The sequence below is a fragment of the Beta vulgaris genome, chromosome 4 (genome assembly GCF_026745355.1).
Source record: "Beta vulgaris subsp. vulgaris cultivar EL10 chromosome 4, EL10.2, whole genome shotgun sequence".
In the NCBI taxonomy this organism is placed as follows: domain Eukaryota; kingdom Viridiplantae; phylum Streptophyta; class Magnoliopsida; order Caryophyllales; family Amaranthaceae; genus Beta; species Beta vulgaris.
This window is the reverse complement of record NC_079205.1, coordinates 59,312,518-59,329,361: the sequence shown is the minus strand read 5'-3', so window position 1 is coordinate 59,329,361 and position 16,844 is coordinate 59,312,518. Positions and strand designations below refer to the sequence as shown.

Sequence of the window (16,844 nt, the reverse complement as noted above, 5' to 3'; positions counted from 1 at the left end):
AAATGAGGGACCTATGTAGGTGTGGTGTGACTTGTGAGTTCAATGATGACAATGACGAATCATTGAATCTAGAATTTAAGACGGGCAGCAGATCTATACCACCACAGGGCACAGGCTAAGTAAATAATTTGTTTCTGACACATCATGTCACCGCATGCTTTGTATTAGTAGATTGTAAAGTATGATCGACCTAAGTAGCAAACACCAAGCAAATTAGTGTTATAATTTGTGGATCATATCTTATTACCAAGTAGTACTTGATCTAGTGGTTTGGTTTGTATCTTACGACTTTAAGGTTGTGGGATCAAAACTCCACTAGAGGCACTTGGAGGGTGGGGATTTCCCCTTACCATCCCCCTACTCTCAAGGGGTCTTGCCTGTAAACCCGAGCCAGGTTGACTGGTAGTCTGGTATGAGGTTCTGCTCCGGTTAGGGTGTCTTTTCCTTGCCTTAAAAAAAATCTTAGTATCTTATTAGGAGGAATTCTAGGATGAGGATTCCCCTTACCCTTCTTATTTCCTCTTCTAAGAGTTTTTGAAATAGTAGTACAACAACCTTGTCTGCAATTGATAGCAGTGCCAAATGCCAATATTTACAATATTTACTTTTACAAAACAATTGAATAGTTTCTTTGTGCTCACGTGCGTTAGATTGCTCTTACGCTTTTGACATTTGCGAGACGTTTGGCACGACGGATATGAATTACGAGTATAAGAGGGTGGGATAAGGATGTGGAATTGATGGATGCAGTAAGGTGAAAATACGTCTTTTCTTGTTTGGTATAAGTTAGGAATAAAATTAAGATGGGTATCAAATTAACCAAAATACCGTACTAAATCTCTCTTTCTATCTTCCTTTCTTCATTTCATGAAGGGTAAGATTATATTTCTCTTCATTTTCTTATCCCCCTTATATTATCCCCTCCTAGGTATAGATTTATTGGGATAAGGCCTAAGGGGGTGGTTTCTCCCCATCCTTACCCCCCCCCCCCTAATACCCCTCCCTCTAAATAAACAGACCTTTTTTTCTATCCAATTCCCTTTATCCTTATCCCTCCTCCTATATCCGTCTAGACAATTGCCTCGTTGTTTTTAAATTTGTGTGTTTTATATCTAGTGACATATGTACCTTCCTGTTAGTTCTTTTAAGATAAGGAGAATGACTCTGTTTAAATCTCAACCCGCATGGTGTTCTTGGACTAGCTTTTGTGGGCCAAAAACTTGAGAATATGGGGAAAGGTAAGGAGAATCTCTACCCCAAGTATCGTAGTTTGGGAGGATTTAATCTTGTGACCTTCAGGTTACAAGGTGAATCCACACCAAGCAAGTTTGGTTGTGTACCTTCCTTTTAGTACACCTCTTAGACTCTTAGTACACTATAGCGTATACGAGGTATGTTTAATAAAACCAAACGGAGTGAGTTGTTAGATATTGTAGCAACGAAATATCTTTTTTACTAGATGTTACTTCTTGAAGTCTAGCTATCAAAACAGCTTTTACAACATATACTGTTCGATTAACTCATTGTTAGATGATCAAAGTTGCATAAGTGAGCTATATTCTACCTTTACAACTTACTATATTAAAACCCTATCTTCTTTAAAAAAAATTATAAGTTCAAAAAATACAACTTTTCATCAAATGTAATTTTTTTTATTAATCTTAATCACCTAATTTATATATCAAAAAATATCTACATGTTAAATATTTATATTTTATATAAATTATATATTCTTTCTTTACTCTAAACAATGAAACAAAATTATGGCCAACATGCCTCATTCATTCTTTCATAACTTGCTTTTCAATGTTGAAATAATTGTTCTTTTCCTATTGGTGTCTAGCTAAGCTTATCCTTGATTCAAAAATTGAAACAATAAATTGTCAAGAAACCAACAAAAAATGTGGTTCATATGATCTTATGACTTATATATATTGACCAAAATTAATTTATCAATTTTTGATTCTTGACACCTAACAACATATTGATAGGGGAAGACTCAATGGGGGGTCCTAATACCAGCTAAGCAGCCAGCCAATCAAATATTCAAACAAGTAAGCAAATTAAACAGAGACAAGAATTATTTAATTTAAAAAGTTTCTAAAATAGTACAAAAAATTCTTGTTTACGAGGGAAAAAATAATTAAATTATGTTTAAAAAAGTTGGAAAAAAACATTAAACCTCTTTCAATCGAAAATCCCACTACCATTTTTGCTACTTTTGACTGTTCATTACTACTTCCCTCAAGTTATTGCTCATTCAAACCTCTGTCTTCGTTTACCAGAAACGGCAACTCTTTTCATTTTCTCTCTCCTCTTGCTGTGCAAAAAACCCTAATCCTGCATTGTTGATCTGATGCAAATGTGGGTTTTATTTTGTGTAAGATTTCTGGGAAACCCTTTTAATTTCTGTTATTTTCGTTTAATTCCTTTTTTTTGAATTCTGGGCTTATGTTTATTATATCAGAGAAGTTTTTGAGTTTTAGTTGTTGGGTGTTTTTTGTTCTAGTTTATTTGGATTAAAGTTGTGTCTTTTTCTTGTTTAGGAGCTTATTATAAGGAAAAATAGAGCAATGTAGCTGGTGATTTGAGTTTTTTTGGTTTCTTTTACCAGTGAATTTGTGATTTTATGAGCTGTTTGATTTAGGGTTTTAATTTTCATAGGCTCTGGAAGTATTTATTTGGTTTTAGAGGTGGGTTGGAAATGTGAAATTTTAGGGATATCTGTTTTATTGCTTCATAATGTTGGTTAGTCTGGGAAAAATTGAGTATTGGAGTGAAATATTTGGGTTGTAGAATGTGGAGCTTGCTGTTGTTACGTTTTAAGATGAAGTTCTAGCTAATTTTTATCACCTCTAGATATTGTTATTGAAACATCATGAAACTTTAATTATTGCAGAGAAAGCGTTGAGTTGGGATGCTAAGTTAATGTAAAGGTGCTGTGGACTGTGGGTGGAGATGGCAACTGAAGGAAAACGTTCGAAGGGGCGTTTCCTCTACTTGTTCGATTGGAATGCTAAATCCCGGAAGAAGTTGTTCTCTAACAGTTCTGAATCATTTGGTATTTGCATTTGCCTCTTTCTGATTTCCTTGCTGTTTTTGTTAAATTAGGATTCTCTCCGTTTCCTATCTTTGAGTCATGGCACATAAGCTAGTATTGATTCGAAAATTGCCTTTATTTTGAACTTCATAAATTGGCAACTGTTGATTTAGGACATGGACAAGGAAATGGAGATAATCTCGTTTTGTTTTTGTTATATTTTTATGTATGTTCCTTTTGGGCTAGTCATTTCTTATCTGCTTGCGGCCTATTTAGATGCAGAAGAATCTAGCCAAGGGAAGGAAAGTGTTGACAATTTGGCAATTTCTCAGTATCTTTTGGTAAGTTATACTATTTCTCTGTCGTTCTCTCTTGTTCAGGCCTCAGATGCACATAAATAGTTAGTTTCTTAATCAGATGAGAGCTTTTCATTGCACCAAGATAAACTCGCAAGCCATAGAGACATGGCATGGACATGTTTATTTACATCCTTTCATACAGTGCCATACCCATGTTTGGACCCCCAGACCAACCTTTTTATCCTCTAACCTTATTTTGTTACTGAATGACAATAAATTCTGATAATAATTTTCATATAGAGGGAGCTGTCTGAGAATGGCGATCGTTCTTCTTTCAGAGGAAGTGGCAACTATAGTTGTGCATCATCAGTAATTGGGGATGATGGATATGGAAAAAAAGCCCCAGGGGTGGTTGCCAGGCTTATGGGGTTGGACTCAATGCCTACTACAACTTCATGTGAGACAAGTTCTTTTGCATCTTATGAAACTCATGCTATTGAGAATTCTTATTATCCTGGAGGTGCTACTCCATTTGAACTTGAGCATCATATGATGGGCTATAGCTATGCACCCAGCAGAATGGAAGGTATGCCTTGGAATTCTGTGGATTCAAGAGTTAACAAGGTTCATGGTCGGCCACCTGAGAGGTTTCAGACTGAGGTATTGCCTCCAAGGTCTGCCAAACCAATTTCAATTACTCATCATAAGCTCTTGTCTCCAATCAAGAGTCCAGGGTTCGTACCTACAAAGGACGCAGCTTACATAATGGAGGCAGCTGCAAGAATCATTGATTCTGCTCCTCAGCCAACTGGGAGGGCCAAAGTTCCGTCTGTGGGTTCTCCTTCATCGTCATTTAGGATTCAAGATCTAAAAGACAGAATGGATGCTGCACAGAGATCATCCAGGCTACCTGAGTCCTCGAAGACACCAAAGCTGTCTGCCCCTGTAGAGCAAGTGAGAAGAACAACATCTGATAGGGCTAGTCGTAAGTCTTTGTTTAAAAACATTATGAGTTCACAAGCAAGCAGCTCCTTGAAAGCGAAAAATAAAGGTAAGTCAGTTCCTTTGGCTGTTCAAGATAAAGCCAATATGGACAAAAAAGTTGGTTCAGCATATGGTGACAGTAGGAGTCAACAGCAGAAGGAGCGTAAGAAGCTCAAAGAAAAGGAGACAAATACACAAAAGGCTGGTCCAACTAGGACTTCAAGGAAGAAGAGTTCTGGTGTGCTGAGACAAAACAATGAAAAGCAGAACAGTGTTTCTCGCAAAGACCCATCAACAGCCAAAAATACATTTTCTGATCAGCACCCTAGAAAATTTTTACCTGGGGAAAATTGTGCTGGTCCAAGTAAAATTGTAAGTAAAGTATTCGTGAATGCTGAAAATGGATCAAAGAAAGTTGTGACAGCTAGTGCAATGGACCGAAAACCTCCACGGAATGGTGTTAGTGAAAGGAGGCCTTCGCTGAATAGAATGAAGAATATCTCAAAAAGCAAGCAGTGCTCAAACAAAGATAACGGCTTACGAGAGAAAGTACTGGAAAACAGTGATGAGAGAGCTGTACAATGTGATCTATCATTTCAAGGGAACTCAAGGAAGGACATGGATGTAATTTCCTTTACTTTTACCTCTCCCATAAAAAAAGCTGGATCACAGTCTTCGTCATCTGCCCCTGAAATTAATCATCGTCCTCTTTGTGCTGATTCTTATGATAATGCTCAATGTGATACAAGCTCCTCATCACCACGACGAGGATTGAAGTTGATTGATAGTGGTTCTTTAAGTCTTCTTTTGGAGCAAAAGCTCAGGGAATTAACCGACAAAATTGGGTCAACCAAATCTAATTTGATGACGGAAGATCCAGATACCAACACTGTATCTTCTCTGTCTGAATCAATTTTATCACATGATGTTGTGGCCCCTTCTTCAATGGATTATGATGATTGGTCTGATAAAGAAGAAACAAGTGCTACATGTGAGGATGATTGCTCTTCGTCTATCATAACTAAATCAAGCCAGAATTGGGAGGTATGCTCCTGGCCACTGCTTGTCGTTTTTTTTCTGTCGAACATGTTTTATGCATTAATTTATATCATCCTCAAAACATCTCGAGTTTATCAGTGTTCCTCATGTTAAAAAAGGCTGGCTTTTATATATGTAAGTTTTTGAAAAATGAAAAGGATGTGCTTATACTTGCAATGAGATTTGTAGCTAATTACTGTTTTGCTTGACAATGTCTTTGGCTCTCTTTAATACTTATGTTTGGGGTCATCTCCCTTGCATTTGTTTCATCACTTGGTCAGGCACAAGAGGTCGATGTTTACACAAAACATATGTTTCTCATCGCTTTCTTTGACATGAAAACTATTGTAGTTTATTACTGTAGTTAAGAGTTCCGTCGAGCCAGTTTTCTTTTAATTATATCACAAAATTTGAAGAACTTAATGCTTGACAATATGTACCTCAGTGAATCATAGAAGATTTATTTATCTATTTATGTATTCTGATAACTGTAAAAAGGAGATCCCTTCCCTCGGGGATTTCGATCCTCGTATCTCCCAATTCTATGGTATGAATGTATGATTGCAAGACCCATGATGTTTATGTAGCGAGATTAGGTGTAGGAGGCAGGAGCTATTGATGAAATAGTTGTTCGTCATCCTACAGCTGTTAGTTTTTGCAGTTGATGTCTCACCATCATTTTTATTGCACCCTTTAAGAGCCCACTGAGGTGGGAGGGGTAGAGAGGACATCAAGGAGGTGGGTGGCATTACTTCACCTAGACACTGGCTCTAGAGTTAAAGAGTTTGCTGTTGCAGGTTGGCATTATATACACATAGAGACTGGCTAAGTGGTATGTCCTTGATTTGGAGTTGGCCTCTTCTTGGTTTTACTTGCTAGTAGAGCACTCCTTGATGTTGCAGGTGTGAACGAAGATCTTAAGGGAGAAAGTGGGCTGGAGTAAGAGTAAGAGATGGAATCAAGAGTTTATTTATTTCTTCAAGAAGATTAGATAGAATGAGTAACTTGTGGGTTTGACTCCATTTTTTCGTCATACTTTTAGGATTCTAGTAGTCACCGAATTGTATTGTGTTTACTTACTTGTTTTTCTAGTTGCTTAAAGAACTCTTAAGTTTTTGGTCTATAGTCATTATTGGTTTTCATGGTTGAGAACATCTTGCAGTGTAGGAAAATTTTGTAACTGTGGCGCTATTCTATTCTCACATAGTTTAGTTCTCCAACTTAATTCCCTATGAAAAGAACAAGGGAAAAGGTACATGTTATTGGTATTTTTGCCTAGCGATTGAGTGATTCCCCTGAACTTCGCTAACTTTAAAAGAATTGTTAGTGATTTTTGGGGTTAAATACAAAAGCAAGTATCCATGATCAGGAATTTCCAAGGATCACTTTATAGTACTTTATGGAACTGCAACTTCTTCCAATTCCACTTAAAAAGATCTTATATGAATGGTGCTTTGGATGACATTTCCAGTTCTACCTTCAAGCTCTTGCAGAATTTGGATTGCTATTACAATTTATGTGCTGGTTTGCCTGTGTACGATATTTGTGTTGAATATCCATCCCCAATTTGATAGTTACCTTGGAGCTATTTCTACATCTTCTGAGTTGCTTGATAGAATGTTCAATAGCTGGATCATATGGACTGCTTAACTGAGGCAGAGGCACCCACCAACTTGCATTGTTACTCTTTTCTTTGCTCCCTGTAAAAGAGTTCGACTCGCCATAACTCAGAGGGCCAAGCCAACTGAGTTCCACCAAAGTATCCAAAATTCTCTACATATATAGCCGTACATGAAATTCTTAACTGTATTATTATATATGCCACCTTGAAAACTCAAATTTCCAATTTTGTCTTTCTTACCATAAGGGCAGCTGTCAATGATAAAGATAATATTAAAAAAAGTAACTTAGTATGTTCACAGTGTTGACTATCAATGATATACCTTTGCATGACATGTGTCCTTACAGTTTCCCATCTTTTCTTTCTGAAAAGGGTTTGCCTCAAAGACATCTGAAGGAAAGAGTTTAGAAGGGGTTATGATATGAGGGATTTTCCCCCGGATTTTATGACATCTTATTTTTTTCACGCTCTTACTTTTCTTAATGAAGTCAAATTCAGCACAAATAGCTATGGATTTCTATCGCCTAGCGTGGAAGGTCACGAGCAAGTTGGTTTCAAGAGTGACCTTTAACTGATAGTCATTTGACTGATTCTTCTGTAAAGTTCCTCATTTTCTATGTCCTGTGCAAAAGGACATGAAGTCAACCCCCTTTTTTGTGTTATTTCAGGCATTTCTTCGCTATAGACCCTCTACTTTTCTCCCTGATTTTTATAGCATCCATGTAATCCAGATAACTTAGGAATTAGGCAATACACATTGTTTGTGTCTTAGCTGCTCGTTTGATTAAACTTTTTCCATTATTACAGTGCTTCTCTGCGGCATCATAGCTAATAAATTTTCAACTACAGTTTAATTTTTCTAGCTGAAAAGTACCACTTTGCTCTATATTCTTAGATGGGGATTGAGAATAAAGGAAAGATCAGGAATCTTGGTGTTTGAAGACATGTAAAAGAGATTAGGCAGCTTCATATTGACATTTAATCATTTATGGCCTCGTAAATTAGTTGGGAAAAGACCGGAATAGTGCTATATGTTTGGGTTCATACTTCATAGTAGTGACTTAAACGACTGTATTTGCTTCCTACAGAATAAAATTTCATGTAATTTCACTACCTTAGGCTGGCACTGCAAATCGTTGTATCTTTAGATATTCACCCTTCAAGAATGTATCAGCAAATGCTCCTTTTTTTGTTTTCACAGCATGCCACTATAGAGCTAAAATGTTAAAACGGTTTATACATCATAGTCTTTGTAGTCTGAAGTAATTCTCCTTTTTGAATCAAACACGGAAGACTTCTTGCACTTGGTGTTTGTAATTTTTTATCATGAAGAGTGACATGTGTGTCATCCAGCTGGAAATAAATCTCACAGTTAGTACATGGTAAGGTAAATGTTGTGGCAAAGATATAGATTCCAGTGAGCAAGTTCATGTCTGGTAATCCCTGCCTAAAGGGCGGTAAATATATCACACTGTCAGGAGAGGATCCTAGTACAAGTGAAAGCAATATGTTTAGTTGATAGCCAGACTAGACATTGAGGAATCAGAAGTAAAGTTCCATCTGAAACTTGAGATTTGTTAGCATTTTGCTTTGCACAAGGTACTGCAGTCCACTAGGCACTAGCATATACTTCGTTTCTTTTAGTTGCGCCATATGCTTTTTGCACAAATATTAAGAAAAGAGAGAGAAGGAATTTGGACCCCTCTGCCCATCTAACTAGTTTTCTCATTAGGGAAAACAAGGAATAGTTGAAAGGTAAAAAGGTAAGATAGCATCAAAAAATCTTTGCCAAAATTAGAATAACAGTGCAACTAAAAGAAAACAACCCAACATGGCGAACGGTGCAACTGAAAAAAACAGAGGAAATATGTATACCCTTGTTGTCTAAAAGTTTCCTGCCTATAGCTGTTAGCCATCGAGAGTATCAAAATAACACATTCCTGCCCTTGCACCTACGAAAAAGACCATTTCTGTTATCATTAAGCAGCCTCTGATCCCAGAAAAAGTTAAAAGCATGGGATATATCAAGTGAGTTAACACTGGTTTTCAGTTAAACACATATATGCAATTTTGAAGTGCTTAGTTTAAGGTGTTCACTTAATATGGAAGACCAAATAATTTAGATCGGTTTAAGGAATGAGGATAATGAGGGCAAGAGAGTAAGCTGTTTGCCATGCTTTTCTTTTTCCCCTTCTGTTTATTGTTTACAGTAATAGAGTGATTCCTTTAAATTTAAAGGATAGAAGCTTCACGGCATTTTAAAAGTTGATCCAAGACAATTGGCATGTCAATGATGAAGGAAAGTTGTTTCACACCAATAGTATGTCTTTTATGAATAAAGTCTTAACTCCTACCATTTAACCTCCTTTTACCTTTCACCCTGACAGTATGCATGTCTTGTTACTATCTACTGACTACTCTGTACAAAATTCTTCTGTTGGTATCTGATGTGCTCTTGTCTGCAAAAGATTGAATTTTTTTTCAGTGTGCATCTTCATTATTGTTACTTATATTTTTATTTCTATATTTTAATAATTGTCAATATAACTTTAAGCTCAAGAATTCTACTTGACTCCTATCATTTTGTAAAGGATTTTGAAGGTATTGAAGAGCAGAGTGCTAGCAGCACTAACAGAGTTGAAGGCAGTGAAGAATCTCATATTGAACATCCTAACATCTCAATTGCAGAATGTTCAATGTCGGGAAGTTGGATGTCGTCAACTACTGCCACCGATGTCACTCATGGTAAAGCTTTGCCCACCATACAGTCTAATTATGAGTTCGACTTTTAACATATTTAATAACTGACAATAAGATAATCTTAATAATAAACATGTTCGGATATTAGCAACATTTGCTAGGCAAAAGCAGTATAGATCTGTTCTATAATTTTCAATGAAGGAGAACCCACTGCATTTCATTATTTTCTTATGTATAAAACTCTAATAATAGAATTTTTGTTCTGCTTGGATATGTGTTGATTTCATGTCCATTGTAAATTATATCAGATATCACATCAAACATGTGTTGTTTTTATTTCACTTGTATGACAAGTTATCAAATTGTGGGTTCTATAGTTCAGTGTTGCACTCTCGTCAAAAATCTAGTAGCTTCCCTGTAGATATCAAAATTACATGAGCATAATTACAGACATATTTCAAATCTAAGGGATGAAGTGGACAGAAATAATGAAATTTTGCCAAATTGCTTTTTGGTTTGCAGGAAATGCTCAGCCTACATCACCTAAATCTCAGGAAGTTATGAGCTGCATGTCCAGTGAAAGTGTCCATCCTAGAGAAGATGAGGCAGATTTTACCGATGCATCATCGTATTGGGAATTAGAATACGTGAGACACATGCTTCACTATGCAGGATTGAATAGATTAACATTGGATGAGGATTGTGGAAACATAGACCCTGATCTCTTTGATCTGTTGGAAAATCTGATTAATACATCAGCCAGATATGCAGAACCATGTTCAAAGCTTGAACGGAAAATCTTGTTCGATTGTGTTACTGAAAGTGTTAATACAAAGTATGAACGTGCTTTTCTTGGAAGTTACAAATTATGGGCTAAATGGGAAATGCTGCTTCAGAATGAGTGGTTAACTGAGGAAGTGTTTAAGGAGATTATATGTTGGCAAAAGATGGGAAACTTAATGGTAGATGAGCTTGTGGACTGGGATATGAGTACTCAGCATGGAAGATGGCTCGATTTTGAAATTGAATCACTAGAAGAGGGTATGGAGATTGAGGAGGATGTAGTAGAATATTTAATCGACGAGCTCGTTGCTGATCTAACTGTATAGAGTTATTCTAGATAGTAGCTTTTTAACACATCTAACCCTAATGTACAATGTCTAGAAGTACAGATCGTTCAGTTGATCTTATTACATCTTTCCTAATTGTAATATGGTAGATGAAGCTATTCTTTCAAAAGAAATTTGCACAATGAAAAATGGCTCCTTATTTCAGGCTATAAACGACTCCGATGTTGGCATCAGAACTTCCCTCAAATGCATATTTAACAGGACTTTCTCATTTCACAAGAGCAAACTGTAGCTCTTACGCCAGTAGCAGGAGTTGGAGGCGTCTTTCGTTTCGATAAAATGAGGACTAGAATCTTATTAGATAACGATGTTCGAGAGAAGGGAGCAGGAAATAGATGGACAGGTATGTGCGCAATGGATATAGGTGTGTGATAATGATGCAAGAAGCACTTAATCCAAGCTGGGATAGTGATAAATCATACTAAAACTAATAGTACTGGGTAGAATTTATATTCTTGGCCTCTTTGATTGTAATGTGGTCCTGCATTTGCTTATAACAGGATAGTACTAATTTGGCATCTTAAGAGTTGTTCAGAGAATCTTTTAATGATATTATTCCTTCATTTGTACCCCAAAAAATACCAGTGTTTACGGGATTGTGTTATGTGGTTTATTACTTTATTCATCAGTGATGATTATATCCATGGGAACTGGGAAGAGAAAAGATAGTAGTACCAAAGAAGGCCTTTGATTTGGGCCTATCTCATTAGATAAACTATCCCATTAGTTCTTTGGGGGAAGTTTTTGATTGTTTTTTTCATTTAGATAGTCATATAGTGATAACTTTTTTTTTTCTTTGAGGGGAACCATGGTCTCAAATGTGCTCACCCGCCTTAACAGGTTGAAAATGGGCTAATAAATGAGCGACCTTGTTACCTATGTGTTTAATAAAAGATCAAACAACACAATCAGGATAAGAAACTAAGTCAAGGATATCCTCTATAATAAGGGAAAAAGTACTCATTCCAAATGCTTTATGCTTCATGACCAATTAAAAAATTATCAGTATATCAGTAGTCATATACTGCTAACTTTTAAGCGGTCATGTTAATTATGATCATGGAAAAGCTAGTGCTTTAGAATAAGTTAATAAAATATGATCTTAATCATTCCTAATAGGTAAAATTTTATGATCATATACCCTATGATCGTATAGGATGCATTCTCTTTACATGAGAAAACCTGAACTTATTTTAATTGAACTTATTAGACTTCATTGACTTTTATTGAAACTTATTTTTAATTGTTAATTTAAAAACCTGATCAGAACTTATCGGACCTGACACTTATTCTGCAAAGTGAAAAATACACACCCCAATAATCATCCTATTAGTTGTATGGTAATTGTTCACTGCATGATATTTTAGCATAATACTACCCCCGTTTCTTTTTAATTGTTACACTTTGACATTTTACACTATTCACAAATTGCACTTTGACCCTCGTTTGTGATTTATACGTGAATAAAAACATAGTCATGTGGGATCTTGTTAGATTCGTATTAGTATGTATTTTATTAATATGTAGTTCTTATATTTTTTACAAATACAAAATTAGAGATATAAAGGCTCAAAGTAGTGCATCGGCATGCGTGAAAAGTATAAGTGTAACAATTAAAAAAAAACAGAGGTAGTACTCTTTTCTTAATTTCTTATATTTGCATCTTTTGTTGTGAAGCATCTATTCCTTAATTAATTTGAATATAGAAACATGGGCGTGTAATGAAAAATGACATGCAAAAAACAATCGGTAACTATTTTTGACTCCATTGAAATAAATAAGACATAAATGAATTAGGAAGTAAACAAAATAAAGACACCAAATACAGAATACACCATATACAATGTCCAGTTGAGGTTTGACCAACAAGAGCATCTTGTTATGGAGTTCATTCATCTTACATTCGAGTATATTGTGTATATGATTGATACTTGATAATACATCTAAGACTAATTTTTGCTCAATTAGAACTCTTTTTAGTATATTTTACTCACCTGGATCATTTCTAATGAACAATAAGCAAAATAACAAAGCGTGGATTATGCACCAGGGTGCACCATGCTCATTGTGCACCCAAAAAGAACATACCATTTATATAAAAGAACACGATTTTTTTTCGACAACTTTTCTACTTTAAAAAAGAACACACGACTTAAAATTAAAGAACATGTAAATCTGTATTTATAAAAGAACATAGGTTATAATGAAAAGAACATATAGTAAATGAACATGTACGCTTAAGGTAAAAGAACATGTACCTTTTAAATTCAAATTTGAAAAAGGAATATTTAGTTGCAAAATTTAAGGAAACAAATAACAATAATTTTTTAAAATTATAGACTCTAAATATGATAAAACGACGTAGTTTAGAAGAGGGTGTACCATGCTCTACGTGCACTTGGGTGCATGTACTTATTTGCGCCAAAAGAATATAAAAAATAAGCAAAAAAAAATATTGTTTCTCAAAGTAGCAACTAATTTACCAAGGATGTATTGACCTAGTAGTTAAGATTGAAGTTTTGTGAACGATAGGTCACAGGTTCGAATCCCCTTTCCATTTTTTATACTGCTTTCGTGACTCATATGAATAAAAAAGAGTAGCAATTAATTTTCTTCCACTCCTACTAGGCTCTAGCTACCAGAAAACTGCCGGTAGTTGGAAGATTAATACTGCACATGATGGTAAATTGGTAACTGGAATAAGACACAACCCCATTGACATGGTCCAAAGAGAGATTAAAAATTGTTGGATACTTGTATTTAAATGCCAAATAGAGGAATTAGAGAATTTCACATCTAATGTCACAATCAAAACTTCCTATTAGGCTATGTTCAGTTCACCTTATTTTTGCTTATTTCAGATCTAATCAGATCAGATCAGATCAGAAAAAATAAGTTCAGATCAGATCAGTTCAGATCATGCTTATATTTAAAAATCATTATATCTTTCATTACATATTAGTAAAAATTATAATAATTGAATATTAATAAAGTACTCATTGAGACGAATCAAACAAGACCCCACATGACTATATTTTTTCTTATATATTGAGAAAAATCTAAAAGATAAGATCTTGTAATCAGATCAGTTCAGATCAGATCAGATCAGATCAGAAAAAATAAGTTCAGATCAGATCAGATAAGTTCAGATCAGAAAATTTCAGGTGAACTAAACATAGCCTAAATCCATAATCCAAAATTAAGATTAACTAAGATGTCTAACAATTAGGCAATTAGCTATTCAACCATTGTTTACCCATGAATAATTATCTGACTAATTACTTGCTAGTACTAGTAAACTTTCCAATAAGACAAGCGTAAATATGTAAACTAGTCACAAAGTGAAAAGGTCCCCTGCTAACTTCTTTCTAGGGTGAAGTGAGAATACTGAAAAGGAACTCTGCCCCAAGTGGTAATAGCCATAAACTTTAATTAAATTCCCTTATATTAACTAATCCCAGAATTAATACCCCTGTATTAAAATAAAAAAAAGATATAGCCCATTTTATATTTATTGGTTGATGTTAACCTGATATCTTTTCACTCCAAGATTTTTTTTTTTGCCATGTTTAATTTAAGTACATAAAGGAAATGTTAACTGTTGTTTATAGGGTTAGCAACAACCAAAAAGTAGTTTGGTTATATAACTAAGATATTTTTTTTATATAATTTGTTTGTAGATGTTACAAATTGATTGACTGCATTACACCCTTCACAAGAAAATTAAATTGCAACTAAAACATATCGGATGAGCAAAGTTATACCAAGACTAGGAAAAAGAATTGAACCAGGGCACGCAGATCAAAAGGGATAGAGAGCCAATACAAACTTCACAGCCATGCAATAAAAACCGTCAAGTCTTTGAAGCCCTTGCTTGACTAAGGAGTCAGCCACAATGTTTGATTCCCGGCTTTTACGAATGAAATGAATGTCTTTGCCTAATTTTGCACTTCTTTTAATGAAATTGATAATGAAGGTAAGATTCCATGACCCCTTGGACTCACTAGTGCACCATTTCACCGCGTTAATTGAGTCGGATTCCACAATTAATTTGTGACATCTCAAAGAATCATGGGCCGAGAACAACTTTATATCCCGATGGATTGCTAGAATTTTAGCGTGATTAATTTCCACGAAAGGGATTGGGCTAGAGAATATAACGATGAATTTACCCTCGTGTTTCCTTAATACCCCTCCAATGGCAGATTTTAGGAGCAACAAATTTAGAGAGGCATCGACATTCCACTTAAAGTGAGCATTCGGGGAAGGAGACGAAGGCATTGCCATTTTTGGATTTTTTGGACTTGGTCCATCAAGAGGTCGAGAGAGATATTGCATACAAAGGGGATTTCTAAGGATTTCACTTAATTTGGACTATATGGAAACGATGCTCCCCACCCTTTAATCTACCAGCAGATTCGAATAAGTATAAGATCATGAATTTGCTCATCCGTGTTGATTTTCTTCTCAAAGCATCTTGCATTTCGTTCTTTCCATAACGACCATAATATAACAAGGAAACTTGATACCCGAACTTTCTTAAAAAGAGAGCCTCCTTGGGAAATGACCAGATTTCAAAAGTTTACCTAATTGATGATGGAGGAACCCAGTTAAGGTTCCACAGATTGAGCCACCAGCACCAAATCTTCCATGAGACAGAACAATGAAGAAATAGATGATCACAAGTTTCCGGCACCACTCCACAAAGAGCATAATGAATTTCATCACTTGGAATAATTTCGAGTCTCGCCAGCTTATCCTTGGTATTAAGCTTACCACGAAGAACCAGCCACGAAAATATTTCAATACGATACGACACCAATCCCCTCCATATTCCTTTGACTGATTCACGGGGAAATGTCGGATCAGCTTTTGCAATCTCCATTGTGAAATATTTTACTGAATAATTCCCACCTTGTATGGAGTCTAGAAAAAAAATCCGGGTCACAAGGGGAAAGAGCAACCCTCTCAAGCAGTTGGAATAGCAGATTGATATCAATGACATCCCGGGTCTTAACATGCGAGACCATTCAAGACTCCATCTCCACACTAGACCGTCCCCAAAACCAGAGGAGGCTATCATAGCATCCTTCAAATTGCTGAATAGAAAATAATCTTGGACACATGATTTTTAAAGGAGCCTCACCCACCCACTTTTCATGCCATAACAATGTATTTGTCCCATCACCAACCTTCTTTCGAATATTGGAAAGCAGTAGCGTTTCAGCATTTGGGTTTCTAAGCAAAGCACTGCAGATGCTACGCCAAAATCCACTCGAGATTGGAATATATAAATCCCCAATTGTAAAAGTAGCCCATATTTGTACTTTGCACGGGCCAAGCAACTCCAAAGGGAGTTGTTGTCATTCAAGAGTCTCCACACCCACTTATACAAGAGACCAAGTTGTTCATGGAGTAAGTCACCAAAACCTAGACCTCCCAAACTTTTCAGAAATTTGATAATGCTCCAAGAAGTCGGGGGTAGATGTTTTCGGCCAAGTTCACCACATCAAAGGAATTGCCTTTGAATTTTAAAATTTTTATCCACCCCACCTTTGGGATAGGAAATATAGAGAGATAATATAGGGGGAGGCTATACAAGGATGCCTTCAACAAAGCGAGACGACCGCCAAGAGAAAGAGTATTACCTTTCCAAGTAGCAAGCTTCTTCTCCATTCTTTCAGTGATCGGATTCCACATGCTTATTCTATTGGTGGAGCCTCATAGGGGACCCAAATAAGTGAATGGGAGAAAACCAATCCGACAAAGAAGAGCATTTGCGGCGCAATGAAGTTAAGAAGACTCGATATATATTGAGCCCTACAATTGAGCTCTTATGGAAATTTACTTGAAGTCTCGAAGCAAGATGAAATAAGACAATCACTTTTTTGATGTTCAAGAGAGATTCCAAGTTGGGAGAGCAATACATTATGATCATCCGCATATTGGAGATGCGTGATTCATAAATCATTTCTACACACTTCTAGGCCATTCCAAAGTTTCAAAGTTGTTGCCTTTTGGACGAGAAGGCT

General features: G+C 35.9%; 1 protein-coding gene across 2 annotated transcripts; it reads left to right on the top strand.

Moving 5' to 3' along the window:
- The first annotated feature begins 2,107 nt into the window (after positions 1 to 2,107).
- On the top strand, positions 2,108 to 11,330 carry LOC104890391 (hypothetical protein). Of its 2 annotated transcripts, none has more exons than XM_048643515.2 (6): positions 2,108 to 2,380; positions 2,900 to 3,061; positions 3,323 to 3,381; positions 3,640 to 5,367; positions 9,574 to 9,727; positions 10,205 to 11,330. In XM_048643515.2, exons 2-6 carry the CDS (start codon positions 2,959 to 2,961, stop codon positions 10,789 to 10,791), a joined length of 2,631 nt encoding a protein of 876 aa, XP_048499472.1. In that variant the 5' UTR covers positions 2,108 to 2,380; positions 2,900 to 2,958; the 3' UTR covers positions 10,792 to 11,330. The 2 variants fall into 2 exon arrangements, with proteins under 2 accessions (XP_048499472.1, XP_048499471.1); XM_048643514.2 differs by having other exon boundaries at positions 2,114 to 2,380; positions 3,317 to 3,381.
- The last annotated feature ends 5,514 nt before the right edge of the window (positions 11,331 to 16,844 follow it).